This window comes from Ostrea edulis, chromosome 8 (genome assembly GCF_947568905.1).
Source record: "Ostrea edulis chromosome 8, xbOstEdul1.1, whole genome shotgun sequence".
NCBI lineage: Eukaryota > Metazoa > Mollusca > Bivalvia > Ostreida > Ostreidae > Ostrea > Ostrea edulis.
This window is the reverse complement of record NC_079171.1, coordinates 39,343,232-39,362,689: the sequence shown is the minus strand read 5'-3', so window position 1 is coordinate 39,362,689 and position 19,458 is coordinate 39,343,232. Positions and strand designations below refer to the sequence as shown.

The window sequence follows — 19,458 nt, the reverse complement described above, 5'->3', positions numbered from 1 at the left end:
AATGGAAAAGCGTAAAAAAAAAATTTCGTGGCTGCTAATTTTTTGGGTGAATATAGTGCTTGTGCTGTAATCATGAATGAATTGATAGTCGTTAAGGAGATACTCTACATCGTCATAATGGCTGACTTCCTTTAAAACATGGAAGAGAAAATCAATATCAGCAATATTAGACTTTTACTTTTTGATTTGAATGCCTAGCCGAGTAGCTCAGTAGGTTAATATACCGACTGCTGAACTGTTGGTCGCAGGTTCGAGTCCAGCAGGGGTTTTAATTTTTTTCCAGATTGCTTTCTACTAAAACTGTATGTTTAGACAAAATAAAGTAAATTTGAAAATTTTCAACTTCAAAATATTATTGTAAATATCCTCGACTTTTGATCTACATCAAATTTCTCTAGTGTAACATACCTACTTAAGAATGGTATGCTAAGGTAGATTTCAGCCTGTCGCTAAACGCAATTTGGTCCACATGAAACAGTATAGTGTAATCAATTATTGACACCATTTATCTCAATGAATATGGAGTATGTGCTTCATCAAATGTTTTCGAAAAGATCTACATTGACGTAATACGTAATTGGACATCAACACGGGGTGTTACGCACACAGCACCCCCCCCCCCCCACCCCCCCCACCCCCACTCTCTGACCAATTAACCCCTGTCTATCTTATTCTCTATATGTTTATCAATCACCCCTAATTCTACACCCAGTTTCAGTATCGCTGTATCAATGTACGTCCAAAAATGAAACTTAAACTTACAGGAAACAATTCATAAAAAGTTTTATTTAATTTTAACGCCCAATTCGAGATTGTTGAGTCGACTCACGTAGCTATTCCTTGGCACCAGGTTCGTCCTGCGGATTTACCGCTTCACTACCACCCTCATACGCAGCTGAATATAGTTTGACTGGCAGTGTATATCAATTGATTTGTGAAATGAAATCATTGCCATGCATGTAAAATTCATGGTAATGTCAATGGAACGCACAAATTGTTTGTGAAAGAATGTGACAATATTTTAGAATCAGGCATCGACCTAGCAGGTCTACGCTGAATACAGTCGGGAGAAGATGAAACTGTGGATATGAAAGCAGACACTGCATGCCTTCCATTGAGTTTAAGATTAGTTAACATGGTTAATAAAGTTATGTATGGTATATTAGAATTTTAGCCAAACAGTAATGGTGAAAGACTTATAAAATTTATAATAATATTTTCAATCGCACATGAGTATATGAAGGGGATGGTTAGATGAATAACGAATTCGTTATCACTTGATATATTGCATTAAACTTTCAGCTCTGTTGTGATGGAGGTACGTTCAGTATTCTGTTGAACGCTTTGGAGGGTATAAGATGTATACATACAGTATAGACTGGCTATGTAAATAAGGATAAAAGTTCTGAAAGCGTACATTTTGATTACATCAGTTGCTGGTATGAACATCAAGAATAATTTGTTTGAATTAGACCATTAAATTAAATATGAAATTATTCATTTCCTTCTCTACAGAACTTGTCATGTGATACTTTTATCAAATAAGTATGGTAATTATCTACTTTGGTTGGGGCTATTTTATTATCAATTACTCATAAACTTACTACATTTTTGTGGTCCCCCCCCCCCCCCATGTAGGTGGCTGCATAACGCCTGGTAGTCATCTTTTAGGCATATTAAATTTATGAACGCAGTGATAAGCATTTGTACCCACCACTTGAATACGAAAATATTTTGCGCCTCACTGTGCGTAAAACTTCAAGAAAGGGAAATAATTATTGGACAACCCGCAAATTGCGTGTTATAGCTCATACTATGGTGCTGTATTTACTCTCTCTTTATGGAAATCATGAACGAGTCTACTCTGGGGCCTTTGATTTTCAACTCACCACCTGTAGGTGAAGTACCGCTAATACTGCACTAAGCATGACGCTTAGGGTCCTACCAGTGACGGTTCTTATCGTGCCCACGCCTACCTGACACGGAATCTGAGATTGATCTCAATTGCTTCCAAATTCCAGTTCATTGATTGTACATGTATCTTGTTTAACGTCTCTCTCTCGAGAGATTTTTTCGCTCAAATGAAGACGTCAACAATAACGGTGAAAGGCGTCAATGCTCAGCGCTTACGGCCATTGAGCAGTGAAGGTTCTTTAGCGTGTCACACCTACTGTGACAAGGGACATCCATTTTTAAGGACATATCCGAGGACCCGTGACATTCGCACTTGACGCCGAACGTTTGGCGATGGAACTGTCACTATCTGTTTTAACGACTTAGGTCTATCGCGGCCAGGATTCGAACCCCGACCTTCCGCATGTAGGGAACTCTCTACATGTACCTCTAGACCACCGCAGCGGATGTATGATGATGAACGCTGATGTGTGAGCCTTTTGCCCGAGCAGACATGTCGCAGGTGCGGTACCGCTTACGTTTTGGTCTAAAAGACTAGCTAAGAAGTGGGGACCGCTTAAGGTTTAGGTTAACACAGATGGGCTAAGCCGGATATCTATATTTATGGTATCATAGAGTTCGGGCCCAACACGGGTTTAGCCCCTGTGGCTTAACATGCATGCAAAAAGGTGCAGGACCAGTGCCACTTCATTATATTTAATCTGCGTGTTTAAAATATTATCTATTAGAGTTGTCGTTCCTTATGTTAACTTGCACTGTTAACGCCTTGGGTTTTCCTCGGTTCTTGTAACAGTCAATACTTTAGATTTTACTCAATTTCTGTAACTGTCAGGAGAACGATTCCCACAGTCGGAGATAGGAATCTTTAGGATCATATCCCTTAAAAAATTTCCGAAAATGTATGAAGTGACCAAATATTATACCAAAGGGTGATAGTCCCAGGACAGGGATGAAATATTTTAAAGTTGAAGATGTTTGTTGATAAGTATAGCAATCCCACGGAAGAGTTTGCAATGTATATTTTTATCAACTACATTTATAACGAATCACGAATCGGGGGTAAAAATGTGAGTAGCAAATGGTTATTAAAGGCATAGGGGCTATCTTTTATCTAAAAATAACATCACAATATTTTGCAAGGAGAACTCCTAAAAAAAATTGTAGTATTAATTATGAGTTATCTATAGCTGCAGCGCTTTGAAATTGAAGTCATTTTGACGTTTTAGCCCGTTATAAAATTTTTGTCAGGAGGACAATATATTAAACTGGTACCCCGCTGATTGGTTGCTACACACAAACACAAGAGATGCAAAGTCAACAGGGTACCAGATCAGGCAAATGAGAACAGTAATTACTATCGTATTCAATGTGTTTGTAAACATTCTGAAGAACTTTTTGTGATTTTCTAGTTATGATCTTTAATTTTGCCACCTTTTTGAACATGTAAAATTTTACCAATATCTTAGACCCTATGCCTTTAATGAACTAAATTACATTGCACTTGACCTCTTTGCACTTAGACCCGCTACTAAAATATACGCTTCTTTTTTCTTTTTTTTTTTTACAACAATGATGATATTTCCATTAGTGTAAAATAATGCAAAATACATTTTTCAATTGAGCAAAATTTGACAATGATTTTCATAATGTCATTTTTGTTGTTATATTTATAGTCAATAATTCCTAAGTTTTACTCAGAAAATTAACATCATTATTTTCTAAAATGTAAAATAAAAAAAAATATGGGTGTCCATGTTGAAATTATCGAGATATAGAGACGCAAATGTAAATTGTTTTCCGATACTTCTTCTAAATGGAAAAAAAAACACAAAAAAAAACCATTTTACTTAATAAGGTAATGCTGTGGTTACCACTTATGAGTATTGTCTCTAGAAGTCTTTATTTCATGGGTAACTTAAATTCGTTCACAGAGAGCACTATTAAATGCACTGTAAACCACAAATCGTCGGAAAATATTACAGTTCATACCTAAATGCATTGCGCTGTGTATGTAGTGCAAAAACAATTTAATTTTTTTAAAAAGAAATTTTGAAATCAGCCAAGAAGGAAAATAGAGTCAATATGTGATATTAAAATGCAAATACACTTCATAAGATAAGTGTTACGCAAACGTCAGAGGTGTGCGTCTTTAAAAATTGGAAATGGTGGAATAATATTGTGAGGGAATGTTTGTCACAAAATGTAATATTTATGAAATGATACGATGCACTTTGCAAATTCTATGGTTGTTATAATGAATCAGATCTTATTTTGCAAATACACCTTTCGTTAATTAAGTCAAATGTTGTCTGACGTGTTCCATACCAATGTTAGGTCGTTCTTTGTTATGAAATACTGAGTTTGACTACGGATTACTTCGTCTACCTCATCAAGATATAGTGCTCACGACAGTGGTGACCGGTCGACAGGGAGTGCTGGCCGTAATCTCCTCGGCACCTGATCCCACCTCTAGTGTGTCCATGGGTCCGACTTTTCCCATGTCATGATTTCGTATTATTTATAGGATTTAGGAGATATATCATTGTCCATTATCATCATATTTTCCATCACATATATTTTCGTCGACAAGGAAAAGGATAATAACATTGAACTTTCAACTGATCATGATCATGAATGTCTCAGATCACACTGGTCAGGTCGAAATTAAAGAAAAGAAAATTCAATACATGTTTTTAAACGTTCGTTCAATCATTGAAATTTATTTGTCCCCTTATTTTGTTTTTCTGTTAAGAAGTATTAGTAAACAACAAATTATCATAATTGAAAGGTATAGCCTTACCTTTGTGTGTATTTATTCGTGGTGCGTTCGCAACCTAAAAATGATATGCGAATATTGACTAGAATTCCGTCAATTAGTACAAAATAATTTCTTGTCCTTAACCAATCAGCGCTCTTAATGATCACCGAACAGTATTGGAAAATGTTTAATCCGTGAACTTGTGTTTTTTTTTTTTTTTTTATCTTTTCTCTGATTGCGAATAGTTATTTCCAACAACAATTAGCAGCCCAGTTCAATACATTTGCTAATCAATTTCCGTGTTTCTCAATAGAAAGCTTGTTTTGAGTTGGAGTACTTGAGGATGAAATCAGGCAGGGCATTTAGTGTATAGAGGAGAGGGGTCTTGACAGAGAAAAAATCAATCATTATTGTATCAGGTATTGTTCCTTTAAATCTGTGAAAGAATACAGATACAATTAAGCAAAATTTAGACTTTAAAGGGACTGGTTCACGATTTTTTAACAAAATATTTTTCCTTTTTAATGTTAAATATAAAAATACAGTGTATAACCCATTTAATGTTGACAGCCAAACTTTTGACCTGAATGCAAGGATTACAGCAATATTTTAGCCTTACCTCTGTGTTATGTAAACAGAGACTGGGGTCTTTTTATGTTAAAAAACCCAACCAGTGATATCTTAATTTTGCAATTTAAAGCATTTTAATTTTGCACAATTACCAATTTAACTTTTACATGACACATTTCACCTAACGAATGCTTGAAATGTGATAAACATAATAAACTTAGATCGATATTCATTTCTTTTGAAAACCTCATAAACGATAACACACCGCAGTCTTTGTTTACAAAACAAATAATAAACTCTTTAAATTGAGCTTCTGTGATAATGTATAACCTTAATGTTTTTGTGAACCCTTTCAAATACATTAGTCAGTAGATTTTGATCATTAAAATTCAAAAATAAAATATGGCAAAAAATCGTGAGTCAATCCCATTAATATAGCAATAAAACAAGTAATAAAAAATAATAACTCGACTACATCTGACCAGACGCCAGAATAGTATAAATTTCAGAGGTGTGGGCTGTGTTTAAGTCGTATAGTAGTCAAATAACCCAAGTAGATTTCCGAGATTATACAACCACCAACAGAGTGCGTTTATACAATTTAGATCACATTGTATTATCAGAGTGTGTTTATAGATAGATAGATAGATAGAAAAATAGATAGATAGATAGATAGATGTATATAGATAGATAGATATATAGATACATATAGATAGATAGACACATGTAGATAGATAGATAGATTTTCTCTCATATAACACTATTATGAGCAATTAATCACTGTATTGATACCCTTTTGGGGTCAACAGAGTCATGAAAACTTGTTAAAAGTAGGTTACTGGTAATACTATTGATAAGGCAATACACATCTAGCAGTCGCTCTCACTTACTACAGAAGTCTATCAATAAATGAAATCAACATCACAAAATTTATTTATGATTTTATTTGTATTCCAAGCTGTGGACTTTCATCATTGTACGTATAAATAAGTCTTACTTATGAATGTCTAAATTTTGGCCGCTACATTGACCCCCTGGTCACCCTTATGTAAACAATGGCTGAATTTGGCAACTTTGGTATAGGTGACGTGGAATTGTACCTTCTAGTAGATGATGACATTTGACCTTTAGCAAAAAGGTCATTCACGGGATTTATGACCGATGAGTCGTCAAAGTACATTAAGACCTACACACCCCACTGCCTACGTGCCACAGCATCCATGAATGATGCCGGCTTCCAAGCACGCCAAATCATGTCTATGTCGGACCATCGAAGCGTCGTTGAAAACAATAACAGAAAGTTATCGAGTCAACAGAAATGTTCAGTCAGTTCATGTTTGTCAACAATTACAAATCCAAATCCAAGCCGTTCCTTACCTTCGTGTACTTCCACATTCTTTTTGGAGATTCGTCTGCGTCCTCTGTCCTGTCCATAAATGATCTGCCGACTCCTGACGACTGCCGCCCTGTTCTTCATGTCCCTCCACCTCAGTGTTACTATTCATAGGATGTCTTTCAAAGTCTGTCTTCAACTGTCAAATGTGAAAGGACGCATCAAAACTGCAACATTGAGCACACCCCCTTCTATTCGAAGTATATTTTTATCAGGTTTTCTCTCTCCAAAATTACCAATTTAGACATAAGGAAGTGTTTTCAATTATATACTCCTGAGTTGCTGTATACACTGTATGTCCTTGTTGATTAACCTGCTTTTCAACGTCTTAAAAATTAAAAAAAGAAGGTTTGTTTTGTGTTTTCGTCATTTTGAACAAATCGTCGTGTAGGTCAACAATGTGAAATGTATGGAAACGTGTTGTTAACACAATTCAGCAATGGTAATTGATCAAACATGTATATATAAGTAATAAGGTTTCATTTTTAAAATATCGATCGGGATATGAATACGGATTGTTACGTGATCAAATTTTCCTTAAAACCCTTTCGGCTTTATGGAATTTGATCACGTAACCAACCCGTATTTATATCCCGATATATATTCAAACATGATACCTTATACTGTATCAAAGTATATCATCATAGTGTTTATACACATACATTTATAACACATTATATCATCAGAGTGTTTATACATATACATTTATAACACATTATATCATCAGAGTGTTTATACATATACATTTATAACACATTATATCATCATAGTGTTTATACATATACATTTATATCACATTATATCATCAGAGTGTTTATATATATACATTTATATCACATTATATCATCAGTGTTTATACATATACATTTATATCACATTGTATCATCAGAGTGTTTATACATATACATTTATATCACATTATATCATCAGAATGTTTATACATATACATTTATATCACATTATATCATCAGAGTGTTTATACATATACATTTATATCACATTGTATAATCAGAGTGTTTAAACTTATACATTTATATCACATTATATCATCAATGTCTTTATACATATACATTTATAACACATTATATAATCAGAGTGTTTATACATATACATTTATAACACATTATATCATCAGAGTGTTTATACATATACATTTATATCACATTGTATCATCAGAATGTTTATACATACACATTTATATCACATTATATCATCAGAGTGTTTATACATATACATTTATATCACATTATATCATCAGAGTGTTTATACATATACATTTATAACACATTATATCATCAGAGTGTTTATACATATACATTTATATCACATTATATCATCAGAGTGTTTATACATATACATTTATATCACATTATATCATCGGAGTGTGTATACATATACATTTTATATCACATTATATCAGTGTGTGTTTATACATATACATTTATATCACATTATATCATCAGAGTGTTTAAACACATACATTTATATCACATTATATCATCATAGTGTTTATACATATACATTTATAACACATTATATCATCAGAGTGTTAATACATATACATTTATATCACATTATATCATCAGAGCGTTTAAACTTATACATTTATATCACATTATATCATCAGAGCGTTTAAACATATACATTTATATCACATTATATCATCATAGTGTTTATACATATACATTTATAACACATTATATCATCAGAGTGTTAATACATATACATTTATATCACATTATATCATCAGAGTGTTAATACATACACATTTATAACACATTATATCATCAGAGTGTTAATACATATACATTTATATCACATTATATCATCAGAGTGTTAATACATATACAATTATAACACATTATATCATCAGAGTGTTAATACATATACATTTATAACACATTATATCATCAGAGTGTTAATACATATACATTTATATCACATTATATCATCAGAGTGTTTATACATATACATTTATATCACATTGTATAATCAGAGTGTTTATACATATACATTTATATCACATTATATCATCAGAATGTTTATACATACACATTTATATCACATTATATCATCAGAGTGTTTATACATATACATTTATATCACATTGTATAATCAGAGTGTTTATACATATACATTTATATCACATTATATCATCAGAATGTTTATACATACACATTTATCTCACATTATATCATCGGAGTGTTTATACATATACATTTATATCACATTATATCATCAGAGTGTTTATACATATACATTTATATCACATTGTATAATCAGAGTGTTTATACATATACATTTATATCACATTATATCATCAGAATGTTTATACATACACATTTATATCACATTATATCATCAGAGTGTTTATACATATACATTTATATCACATTATATCATCAGAGTGTTTATACATATACATTTATAACACATTATATCATCAGAGTGTTTATACATATACATTTATATCACATTATATCATCAGAGTGTTTATACATATACATTTATATCACATTATATCATCGGAGTGTGTATACATATACATTTTATATCACATTATATCAGTGTGTGTTTATACATATACATTTATATCACATTATATCATCAGAGTGTTTAAACACATACATTTATATCACATTATATCATCATAGTGTTTATACATATACATTTATAACACATTATATCATCAGAGTGTTAATACATATACATTTATATCACATTATATCATCAGAGCGTTTAAACTTATCCATTTATATCACATTATATCATCAGAGCGTTTAAACATATACATTTATATCACATTATATCATCATAGTGTTTATACATATACATTTATAACACATTATATCATCAGAGTGTTAATACATATACATTTATATCACATTATATCATCAGAGTGTTAATACATACACATTTATAACACATTATATCATCAGAGTGTTAATACATATACATTTATATCACATTATATCATCAGAGTGTTAATACATATACAATTATAACACATTATATCATCAGAGTGTTAATACATATACATTTATAACACATTATATCATCAGAGTGTTAATACATATACATTTATATCACATTATATCATCAGAGTGTTTATACATATACATTTATATCACATTGTATAATCAGAATGTTTATATATACACATTTATATCACATTATATCATCAGTGTGTTTAAACACATACATTTATATCACATTATATCTTCAGTGTTTATACACATACATTTATATCACATTATATCATCAGAGTGTTTATACATATACATTTATATCACATTATATCATCAGAGTGTTTATACATATACATTTATATCACATTATATCATCGGAGTGTGTATACATATACATTTTATATCACATTATATCAGTGTGTGTTTATACATATACATTTATATCACATTATATCATCAATGTCTTTATACATATACATTTATAACACATTATATAATCAGAGTGTTTATACATATACATTTATAACACATTATATCATCAGAGTGTTTATACATATACATTTATATCACATTATATCATCGGAATGTGCTTATGAAGACTATTACCAGAGTGTAATGATACAGATTCTCGCATCAAAGTGAGTTTATATAAATTACATACATATCACCTGAGTGTCTTTATACATTTTATATTATCACAGTACATTTATACAGAATTTATCACCAGAGTGTCAAGTCCCCTGCAGTGCATGTATATACCGATGGCATAATGCTTTTGACATTTCAGCCGTAGAGTACAACGGTTAATTGTCTGAAGACCTTTAATTTCAACATCAGTGATCGTAATCTTACAGCGCTCAGTTCTCCAGATTGATTTCGAAATTTTTATAGCAATTTGGAGTCGTGATCAAACGATACCAGCTTCTTTGTTCTCTATGAAGTTGGACGAAGAAAACAGAACGGATGCCTAATTGATAAACACCGATTCGCTTAACTGTGGAATTGACCGGGTATTTAAATTCCACGTCGATTGATCTGTATACTACAACAGCGTAATCGTGTCATTTGAAAAAATAACATAAATCGTTCCCATGATTCAAAAATTAAAGTTGTTTCTTCTATTTGTAAAAAAATCAGTTTTAGGATTTACTCCGTTTACCTGATCGAAATAGAGGCTCTGACGGGTGTGTAATTACAAACTTCAAAGTGTCTAGATATAGACCATCTTATACATATCTGGTGAGTCCAGGGGTCCGCGTATACCCCACTCTTAACATTCCAGATGTGTGTATTGCGTTAACGTCAGCTCTTAACATTGTACTACTTATAGGACTTATGAGATTGATCAACGCTCGTTATTTTCACCTTTTCACCTACATGTGTTTCTTTCTTCCAGCTGATAGTCCGGCTGGCAGGGCCGTAAATTAACCTTCAATTTGGAGGAGGCAGGAAATTAGGCGGGGGTCTGGGCACATTTTGTGCACACTGAACACGTTTCGTGCAAAATCCTTGATTCTAGGGCCTTCTAAGATGTTACTTGACTAACTCATTCTAAAAGAAAGATTTGGAATGCTTTTTAAGGGAGGTATCATGTTAGTTATTGGAAACAACATAAATTCTAATGAACTTTAAATTTTAATTTTTTTTGGCTCAAAAGTTGGAGGAGGCAGCTGCCTCCTCCGCCTCCATGTAATTTACGGCCCTGGACTAATCGTTAATATGTTAAACACACAAACACAAGGATATGTTAATTGCACATCATAAACACAGGGCTGTTATTAACACAGAGCTGTAATCAACACATGGCTGTAATTAACACAGGGCTGTAATTAACACAGGGCTGTAATTAACACATGACTGTAATCAACACAGGGCTGTATTAACACATGGCTGTAATCAACACATGGATGTATTAACACATGGCTGTAATCAACACAGGGTTGTAATTAACACAAAACTGTAATTAACACATGGCTGTAATTAACACAGGGCTGTAATTAACACATGGCTGTAATCAACACATGGCTGTATTAACACATGGCTGTAATCAACACAGGGTTGTAATTAACACAAAACTGTAATTAACACAGGGTTGTGATCAACACAAAACTGTAATTAACACACGGTTGTGATCAGCACAAAACTGTAATTAACACATGTTTGTAATTAACATAAAACTGTAATTAACACTTGGTTGTAATTAACATGCAGTTCTAATTAGCAAGCCGTTTTAATTAACACATTGCTGTATATATCACTGTTTAGATATGTAATGAACACTGTTGAGATGTGTAATTAACAGTGTTTATAAATATTGGATTTTCTTCACTTTAGCAGTGCGCCACTCAGCCACAAAGAGATTGTCTCTGATATCCACACATAAAGCGCATGGATCGCGTAAATGACCGTTCTGAATGTAACGGAGGAATTCTCCGTCCTGATCTAGGATGTGGATGCGATGATTGTACCAGTCTGATGTCAGGATGTGACTCTGACTGTCTGTAGTGATGCCGACTGGATCAAATATTTCCTTGATATTAGAGGGATGACCAGTGTATCTAAATCGGAATTTTCCTGAGTGATTGACCACCACTACTGCTTTAGCTTTATTGTCAGCCACACAGATATCCAGGTTACTGTTCTCATTGATGTATTTGTTAAAACTAGTAGATGAATAAAGAGGACGACCCTGATCATTAAACTGAATGGTTTGTGTCTCTGTGGAGCCAGAGTAACGCACAACTTTGCATTTTTTTTTTCTATCATCACTGATCATGATAACCAGGAGATCATTAGAAGAGGTACTGCAGGCATAGAGAGGTGCCCACCCCTGTAGTGTGATCACGGTCTGGATCTGTTTATTCTTCACCAGGTTTACAGTTTTATTATTATAGTCAGTATAAACAAGATCTCCGTCCCGTGTCACTGCTATGTCCCGTGGTACGTTCCCTGACTCGGTTACTATTGATGTCAGTAGTTTACTCTGGAGGTTGATAAGCTTCATTATTTTGTCTTTCCCGCGGACCCAGACTTGATCTTCACTGAGACACCTAACACCGAGTAGTTGTATATACCCAGCGTCTATGGTGGCGGTGAGTCGCGGCTTATCAAGCAGTGGTTTGACTGGAGGAGACGATACAGCTTCTGCTGACTTCATTGTGTAGTCATGTTCTTCTGTGTTAATGGATAATGGTGACAGAGAACCAAACATTTCATTGAGCTGATCTTTTTCTATTTTCCGAGGAGAAAAGCTTGGTAATGTAACTCGGGCTGTAGGCGGTAATGTTATAAATTCGGAATTCCTAGATTTGTAAGTAGAGGTTAAGGAGACGTCATTTGATTTTAGCATTGATTTCAAGTCGGAAATAATCTGTTTGAGTTCAGTCAATTTCTGTGTGATTTCTTCAGTATTTTTATTAAGGATAGATAGGTGTTTGTATTTCATTTCCTGGATATCAGATTTCCGCTGGTCGACAATGGCGGTGATCTCTCGGTGCCAGACTTCTCCTTCTTGGTCGGCAGCTGTTGTCAATTTCATGTAATTCGCTTCTAATTCAGCTTTCTCAGTTTGGACACTGGACGCCATTTCTTCATATTGGAGATAAATACTGGTCTCCAATTCCTCCAGATCTTTTTCTAAACTTTTTGTTTTTCCGCTGAGTTTTTCCAGAAATTCTGATAACGTGTGACCTTCATGTTTACCTGAGGAGACGCAGGTAATACAGACAGGAATGTCACATTTCTCACAGTGAAGTTCACAGCGTTTTTCGGTGTGTTTCGGACATTTCGGGTAGTTAAGAGTAGACTTTCTGTGTAAATAGTGCACCACATTGTGTAGATTAGACAAATCTGAGAGGTGTTTTCCTACACATTTAGTACAGAGATTTATTTGACAAAGTTCACAATGACTCTGTAGGGAGAAAGTTTCACAGGAGTCACACAGTAGGATTTCCTGAGCACTGCGCCGGGGATACATTTCTGACGCCGGGATCGCACGAGCAGTTCACTGCCAATGAAAAAGGGAATCTTTATTACACACTTTGAGAGGTCAAAACAATAAATTATTTAGAAGCTAGAATTACAACATGCTATAAAACAACCCGGTCATTAATTTTGATGTTTCTAATGAAATGATATGCACAAGGTTTCGATGTAACACCCCCACGCCCCTCCCGAATTAAATGAAATCATTATCAAATCAAAATATATCTCATTGATCACACAAATATCGATATTAATTGCACTACAATGCCAGAAGGTATAATATGTATAAATTTTCTAACCTGAAAATCCAACATGGCCTCTGTGTTTTTTCGACCGTCCATCTAGTCCAGCGATTAAATACCTGTGTGGTTCCTGTAACACATGATTATTCCCGTACATGGGATGTAATTTATACACGGACGAAAAAATATTATATATCATAATTATTTATTCAACGTATACACTGTACACATTTGATGGAATTTAAATTTTTGATGAAAGGAAATTCTATCTTCTGACGTAATTGTTGACACCTCTACCCAGTACCCAATAGGAATAAGACAAAAACAAACTTTAAAACAACATACGGTTTCCTTACGGATCACTGGATGTGGGCGGAGCTCTTCTAATGTCATTTGTATTTACCTGGAATTTACTTGGCCGAATATTCTGGGTATTGTACTTCTGATATGCACAGGACGTGTTTCGGGGCTGTTGGCAGTTTTTCTGTGGTCATAGTGATTGTATAATGGTTGTAATCTTAAAGGTAGTCTACACCCAACCCCTCTTTCTCTCTCTCTTGATCTCTTACTCTCAGTCATTGGCTCCATGAACAATTTCTTTTATAAATATAGAGCTATCATAAATTGATAATATGAATTATTTTAGTTTTAGAAATTGATGGGCAAATCATTGTTTGATTTCTGATTGTGTAATTTATAATGCATGTATATAGAGGGGGGGGGGTACAATTATATTAAAATTGCATTGTTTTGGTTGCTTTTTTAAAAAACTGAATTACGTGAAAATAGCAGTTGTGGACAGGACAGTGCTATCAGAACTCGGGTATACTAGGCTTCCTGAAACCATGAGTTGGTCCCTGGCGCGGTCGTAAAGTCCCGTACACCACTCGAACGTTCCCCTCGATTCGATGATCGGGCTATGAACGCTGATCTGGTCGGTACGAGACCTAGCTTTGTGCTGCTGTGTGCATTCTTCTCGTTAAAAAAGTAGTAAATCCACCTGCCTCCTGGCAGCAGGTCCAAAGTCCTGGTAAAGGGTGATGGTTACTTTAACGAAACGGTCGCCATCTTGGCGGAAGTGACTCCAGGAAGCGGAAGGACCACCATCTTGGACCCGGTTGAAGGTGGTCGAAATGTGCACACTATACTTCTCAAGTCATCTTCCAACTTTCTCCCTGCCCCCTCCTCTTAATTATTTTGTTCACTCATATGGAGACATCACTATTCATAGTGAAGGGCTGCAAAGTATATAGGTCTATGCTCGGTGGTTACGGCCTTTAGGCAGGGAGGGATCTTTATTGTGCAACACCTGCTGTGACATGGGGCCTCAATTCTTGGGGTTTTTTTTTTTTTTTTTGTGATCTCACCCGAAGGTCTGCCCCATTTGATCGCCTATTGCAAAAATTATATTTTTATTGAAATTGACATTAATTCTTTTCGTCTAGACAATGAATGCATGTGTATTGCAAACTATTTCGTTCCAATTTTGAGTACCACATGTCTGTGTAATCATTACCAAAATGGAGTCATCAAGGTCAAGGGGTGCGTTGGTTGTTCCGTTTAGCTTAACGATTGGGTCAACCATAAGATATTTAATACTTAAATCTAGTTTATATTGTAAAACAATGCCTAAAAATATAAATAATAAAATGTCTTTCTTTGTTGTTTCATCGAGTGAAGATAGCAATCATTGCAGAAAAAAACTTATATAACCAGCGCAACCGCTTACGCGGATTATGATTTTTTTTTATCCTGCAATGCTAGCTAGCCTCATCATCCGATGAAACAACACAGAAAGCATTGTACTGTTTAAAACAACCAACCAACCTACAATTTTGACATACTGAAAATTTAGTTTGCATACTTGGCGTGCTTTGTTTCAGTTAAAGCATGGAATCCAGGAAACACAATGCTCCACAACAACAGAATTTTATTGAGGGGTGGGGGTGGTGTGGGGATGATGTATCAACTGACCATTTTGTCAATATCAAATATACATTTTCCCTGCCCCTAGCATTGAATATGTACTATACATCTTTAAAAAATAAACAAGATGCCCATGGGCCACATCACCATCAGAAGACTTTACCATATATATTTGCATGTAAAACCGTAGTCCCTATTATGGCCCCAACCTACCCCTGGAGGCCATGGTTTTTGCAAACTTGAATCTACACTATGTCAGAAAGTTTTCATGTAAATGTGAACTTCTTTGGCCCAATGGTTCTTGAGACTGAAGATTTTTCCTATATATTTGTATGTAAAACTTTGATCCCCCTTGTGGCCCCATCCTACCCCCAGGGACCATGATTTGAACAAACTTGAATCTGCACTATGTCAGAAAGCTTTTATGTAATTTTTCTGGCTCAGTGGTTCTTGAGAAGATTTTTAAAGATTTTCTCTATATATTTGTATGTAAAACTTTGAACCCCTATTGTGGTCCCATCCTACCCCCCCCCCCCCCCCCCCCACCCCCGGCCATCATTTTCACAAACTTGAATATGCACTATATCAGGCAGCTTTCATATAAATATCAGCTTTTCTGGCTCAGTGGTTCTTAAGAAGATTTTTAAAGATTGTCCCTATATATTTGTATGTAAAACTTTGATCCCCTATTGTGGCCCCATCCGACCCCCGGGGACCATGATTTTAACAAAACTGCATCTGCACTATATCAGAAAGCTTTCATATAAATCTCAGCTTTTCTGGCTCAGTGATTCCTGAGAAGATTTTTCCTATATATTTGACTGTATGTAAAACTTTGATCCCCCTGGTGGCCCAATCCTACCCCGGGGGCCATGATTTTATCAAACTTGAATCTGCATTATATCAGGTAAATATCAGCTTTTCTGGCTCAGTGTTTCTTGAGGAGATTTTTCCTATATATTAGTATGTAAAACTTTGATCCCCTATTGTGGCCCCATCCAACCGCCAGGGGCCATGATTTTAAGAATTTAGAATCTGCACTACCTAATAAAGCTTATCTATAAATCTCAGCTTTTCTGGCCCAGTGGTTCTTGAGAAGAAGATTTTTTAATGACCCTACTCTATTTTTACCTTTTTTTGATTATCTCCCCTTGGAAGGTGGCCTGGCCCTTTATTTTAACAATCTAGAATTCCCTTTACCTATGGATGCTTTCTGCCAACTTAATTGGTTGAAATTGGCCCAGTGGTTTTTGAGAAGAAGTAAAAAATGTTAAAAGTTTACAGACGGACGGACGCCGGAATACGGGTGATCAGAAAAGCTCACTTGAGCTTTTAGCTCAGGTGAGCTAATAAAAAGCAATGTTAAACAATGCATCGCTTTACTATGTAAAAGACAGGCGTAGTGACGTCATACTAAAGGAATGTAAATTTGTAAGAAATAGTCAGCATTAAATACACACTCTGTTGATTTATCAATACTCTCCAATATTCCTAAATATCACGAACAAAATGAAAATGATTGAATTTCCCCCAATCTAATTAAAATTAGATCCTTTGATCCGCTCCTTGCGATATACGTGAGCGGATCAAAGGATCTAATTCTAATTTGATTGGAATCCCCGCTTTCAATATCAACATTCATAAACTTTTATTTACCTTTTATACAAACTACTAATAGCATGTAAAGGACTTTTTAAAAAAAAAAATAATTAAAGCTTATACATTTTGATTTTTTTTATTTTCATTTTTCTTTTTGTGTAAAGCAAAAATGAAGATGTATTTTAATCTCTTGCACAGACACTTACAACCAGACAATAAATACCTGTGTGAAAAGTTAAACAATAAATACCTGTGTGAAAGGTTAAAACAAATGTAGAAAACGGTAAGCTAACAGAATCCACACCCCAGACAGGCCAAATTGTACAATCTTTCTGCTTTTCCAATCTAGATTGGATTATCAGATGATGTTTATAGAAGAACATTTTTCTTAGCTCTATGATAAATAATATCTGATCACAAACTTTTCAGATTTGTGAAATTTGTTAACTGCATTGTAAACGCTGCCATACCAATAGAAACATAAAAAAGCATTTTATTAGCATGGATTCAAATGTAGTGATCGACTGACAATTGTTGTGACTGACAATTTTGTGTAGCGACTGTTAATTCTGTTTAGCATCTGACAATTTCATGTAGTGACTGATGGCTCTATGTAGTCTCTGAATTGACTCACAATCCCAAACTGAACAGCACACGTCAACCCGCAGTCTTGTACATAAGTAACCTGCACAAACATTTACAAAATGACTAGAAATAAACATTTAATGGAAGTGGACAAAAATAACAAAAACCAACACAAAATGAGCACAGACTGATAATTTTCTAATCTATGTAAAATTGGTTAAGCTCCGTGAGAATCATATCCAATTATTTATTGCCCTTGCATGGTCTTAGAATTATATATATCTGGCTTTTAGCAGATTATTAAGACTCAAAGACCCTAAGTTCACCTCAGTTGTCTGGACACAAGTTGCTGACACTCGCATCACGACTCACTCGCATCACGACTCGCTCGCATCACGACTCACTCGCATCAAGCCACGGACCGTTTACAGTGAAGAAACAGATTCTACTCAACAGCACAATTTCAAAATGGAAGCTGGTCCAGCCACACTTCAGCAATATTTCACACCAATCTTGATTAGGGGATGTTATCCTCAACATGTATGCGACATTTGATGCCCTCATCTGTTGCACTATACCTGTGATGAACTTATATTAATTAATTAATTAGGCTATCTAATTAATGAAATACCACATCTACACTATATTTACTCTGAGAGGGAACATGCATGGAGAAAGTCCAAATTCGAGTAGCTTTGTAGTTTCTCTCCTTAAAGCAGAGTTTGTCCTTGTAAAATTGTTACACTCAAGGACAGTGTGTGCTAAGTAAAGTTTAGTTGAAATTGGTCTAGTTGTTCCAAAGAAGAAGCCAAGAAAGTTACCAGCTGATGTGTCGATATACAGTTTTGAAACATACACCATATCATAATGTAAACAAATCAAGAACTGATACAACATTTTCTTATAATTTTTACACTATAAGTAACAAAATAATTTAAAACACATACTCTTCTAAAATCTCATAGCTAAAACGTTTAAAATAACATGTACATTTCTATTAAAACTCTTTCTACAGTTCAATTGAACAATACTGTACAAACATAGTACTTCTATACATTGTACATGCACATAAAGGCTCTTGTTAATACTGTAAGCATATTATTTAGCACAAATCATATTTCAGTGGAGTTTCTTGTGCTAGATAACAAATATAGATTTATGTCCTACTGCAAAGAAAAATCTAAGGCATCTGATTGGACGATATCCTACTACAAAGAAAAATCTAGGCATTTGATTGGACGACACGCTGGGAATATGAGGTCAGGTACCATGCCAAGAATAGATGGGATACAAGATGGCTTCGATAAATCTATAAACAATTATAAACATCGTTCTGCAGTCGGACATATTCGTAATTATGAATTCTTTGCAGGATATATGGTCTCGCATTCTTTAGATAAACTTAGACAGGGAATGTGAGCCATTTTCCCAGCCATGAATCCATAAAACTAGTAAATAATGTAACATTAAAAAATGTCATCATAAAGCACTGATTTATGATTGTGCTATGTCAATAAT

At 34.4% G+C, this 19,458-nt stretch overlaps 1 protein-coding gene across 1 annotated transcript; it reads right to left on the bottom strand.

Annotated features, from left to right (window-relative positions):
* Window positions 1-4,978: 4,978 nt before the first annotated feature.
* On the bottom strand, window positions 4,979-13,580 carry LOC125663202 (uncharacterized). Its single transcript, XM_056147604.1, has 3 exons — window positions 11,922-13,580; window positions 6,620-6,774; window positions 4,979-5,108 (listed from the first exon to the last, which is right to left on the bottom strand). Exons 1-3 carry the CDS (start codon window positions 13,578-13,580, stop codon window positions 4,979-4,981), a joined length of 1,944 nt encoding a protein of 647 aa, XP_056003579.1.
* Between the last annotated feature and the right edge of the window lie 5,878 nt (window positions 13,581-19,458).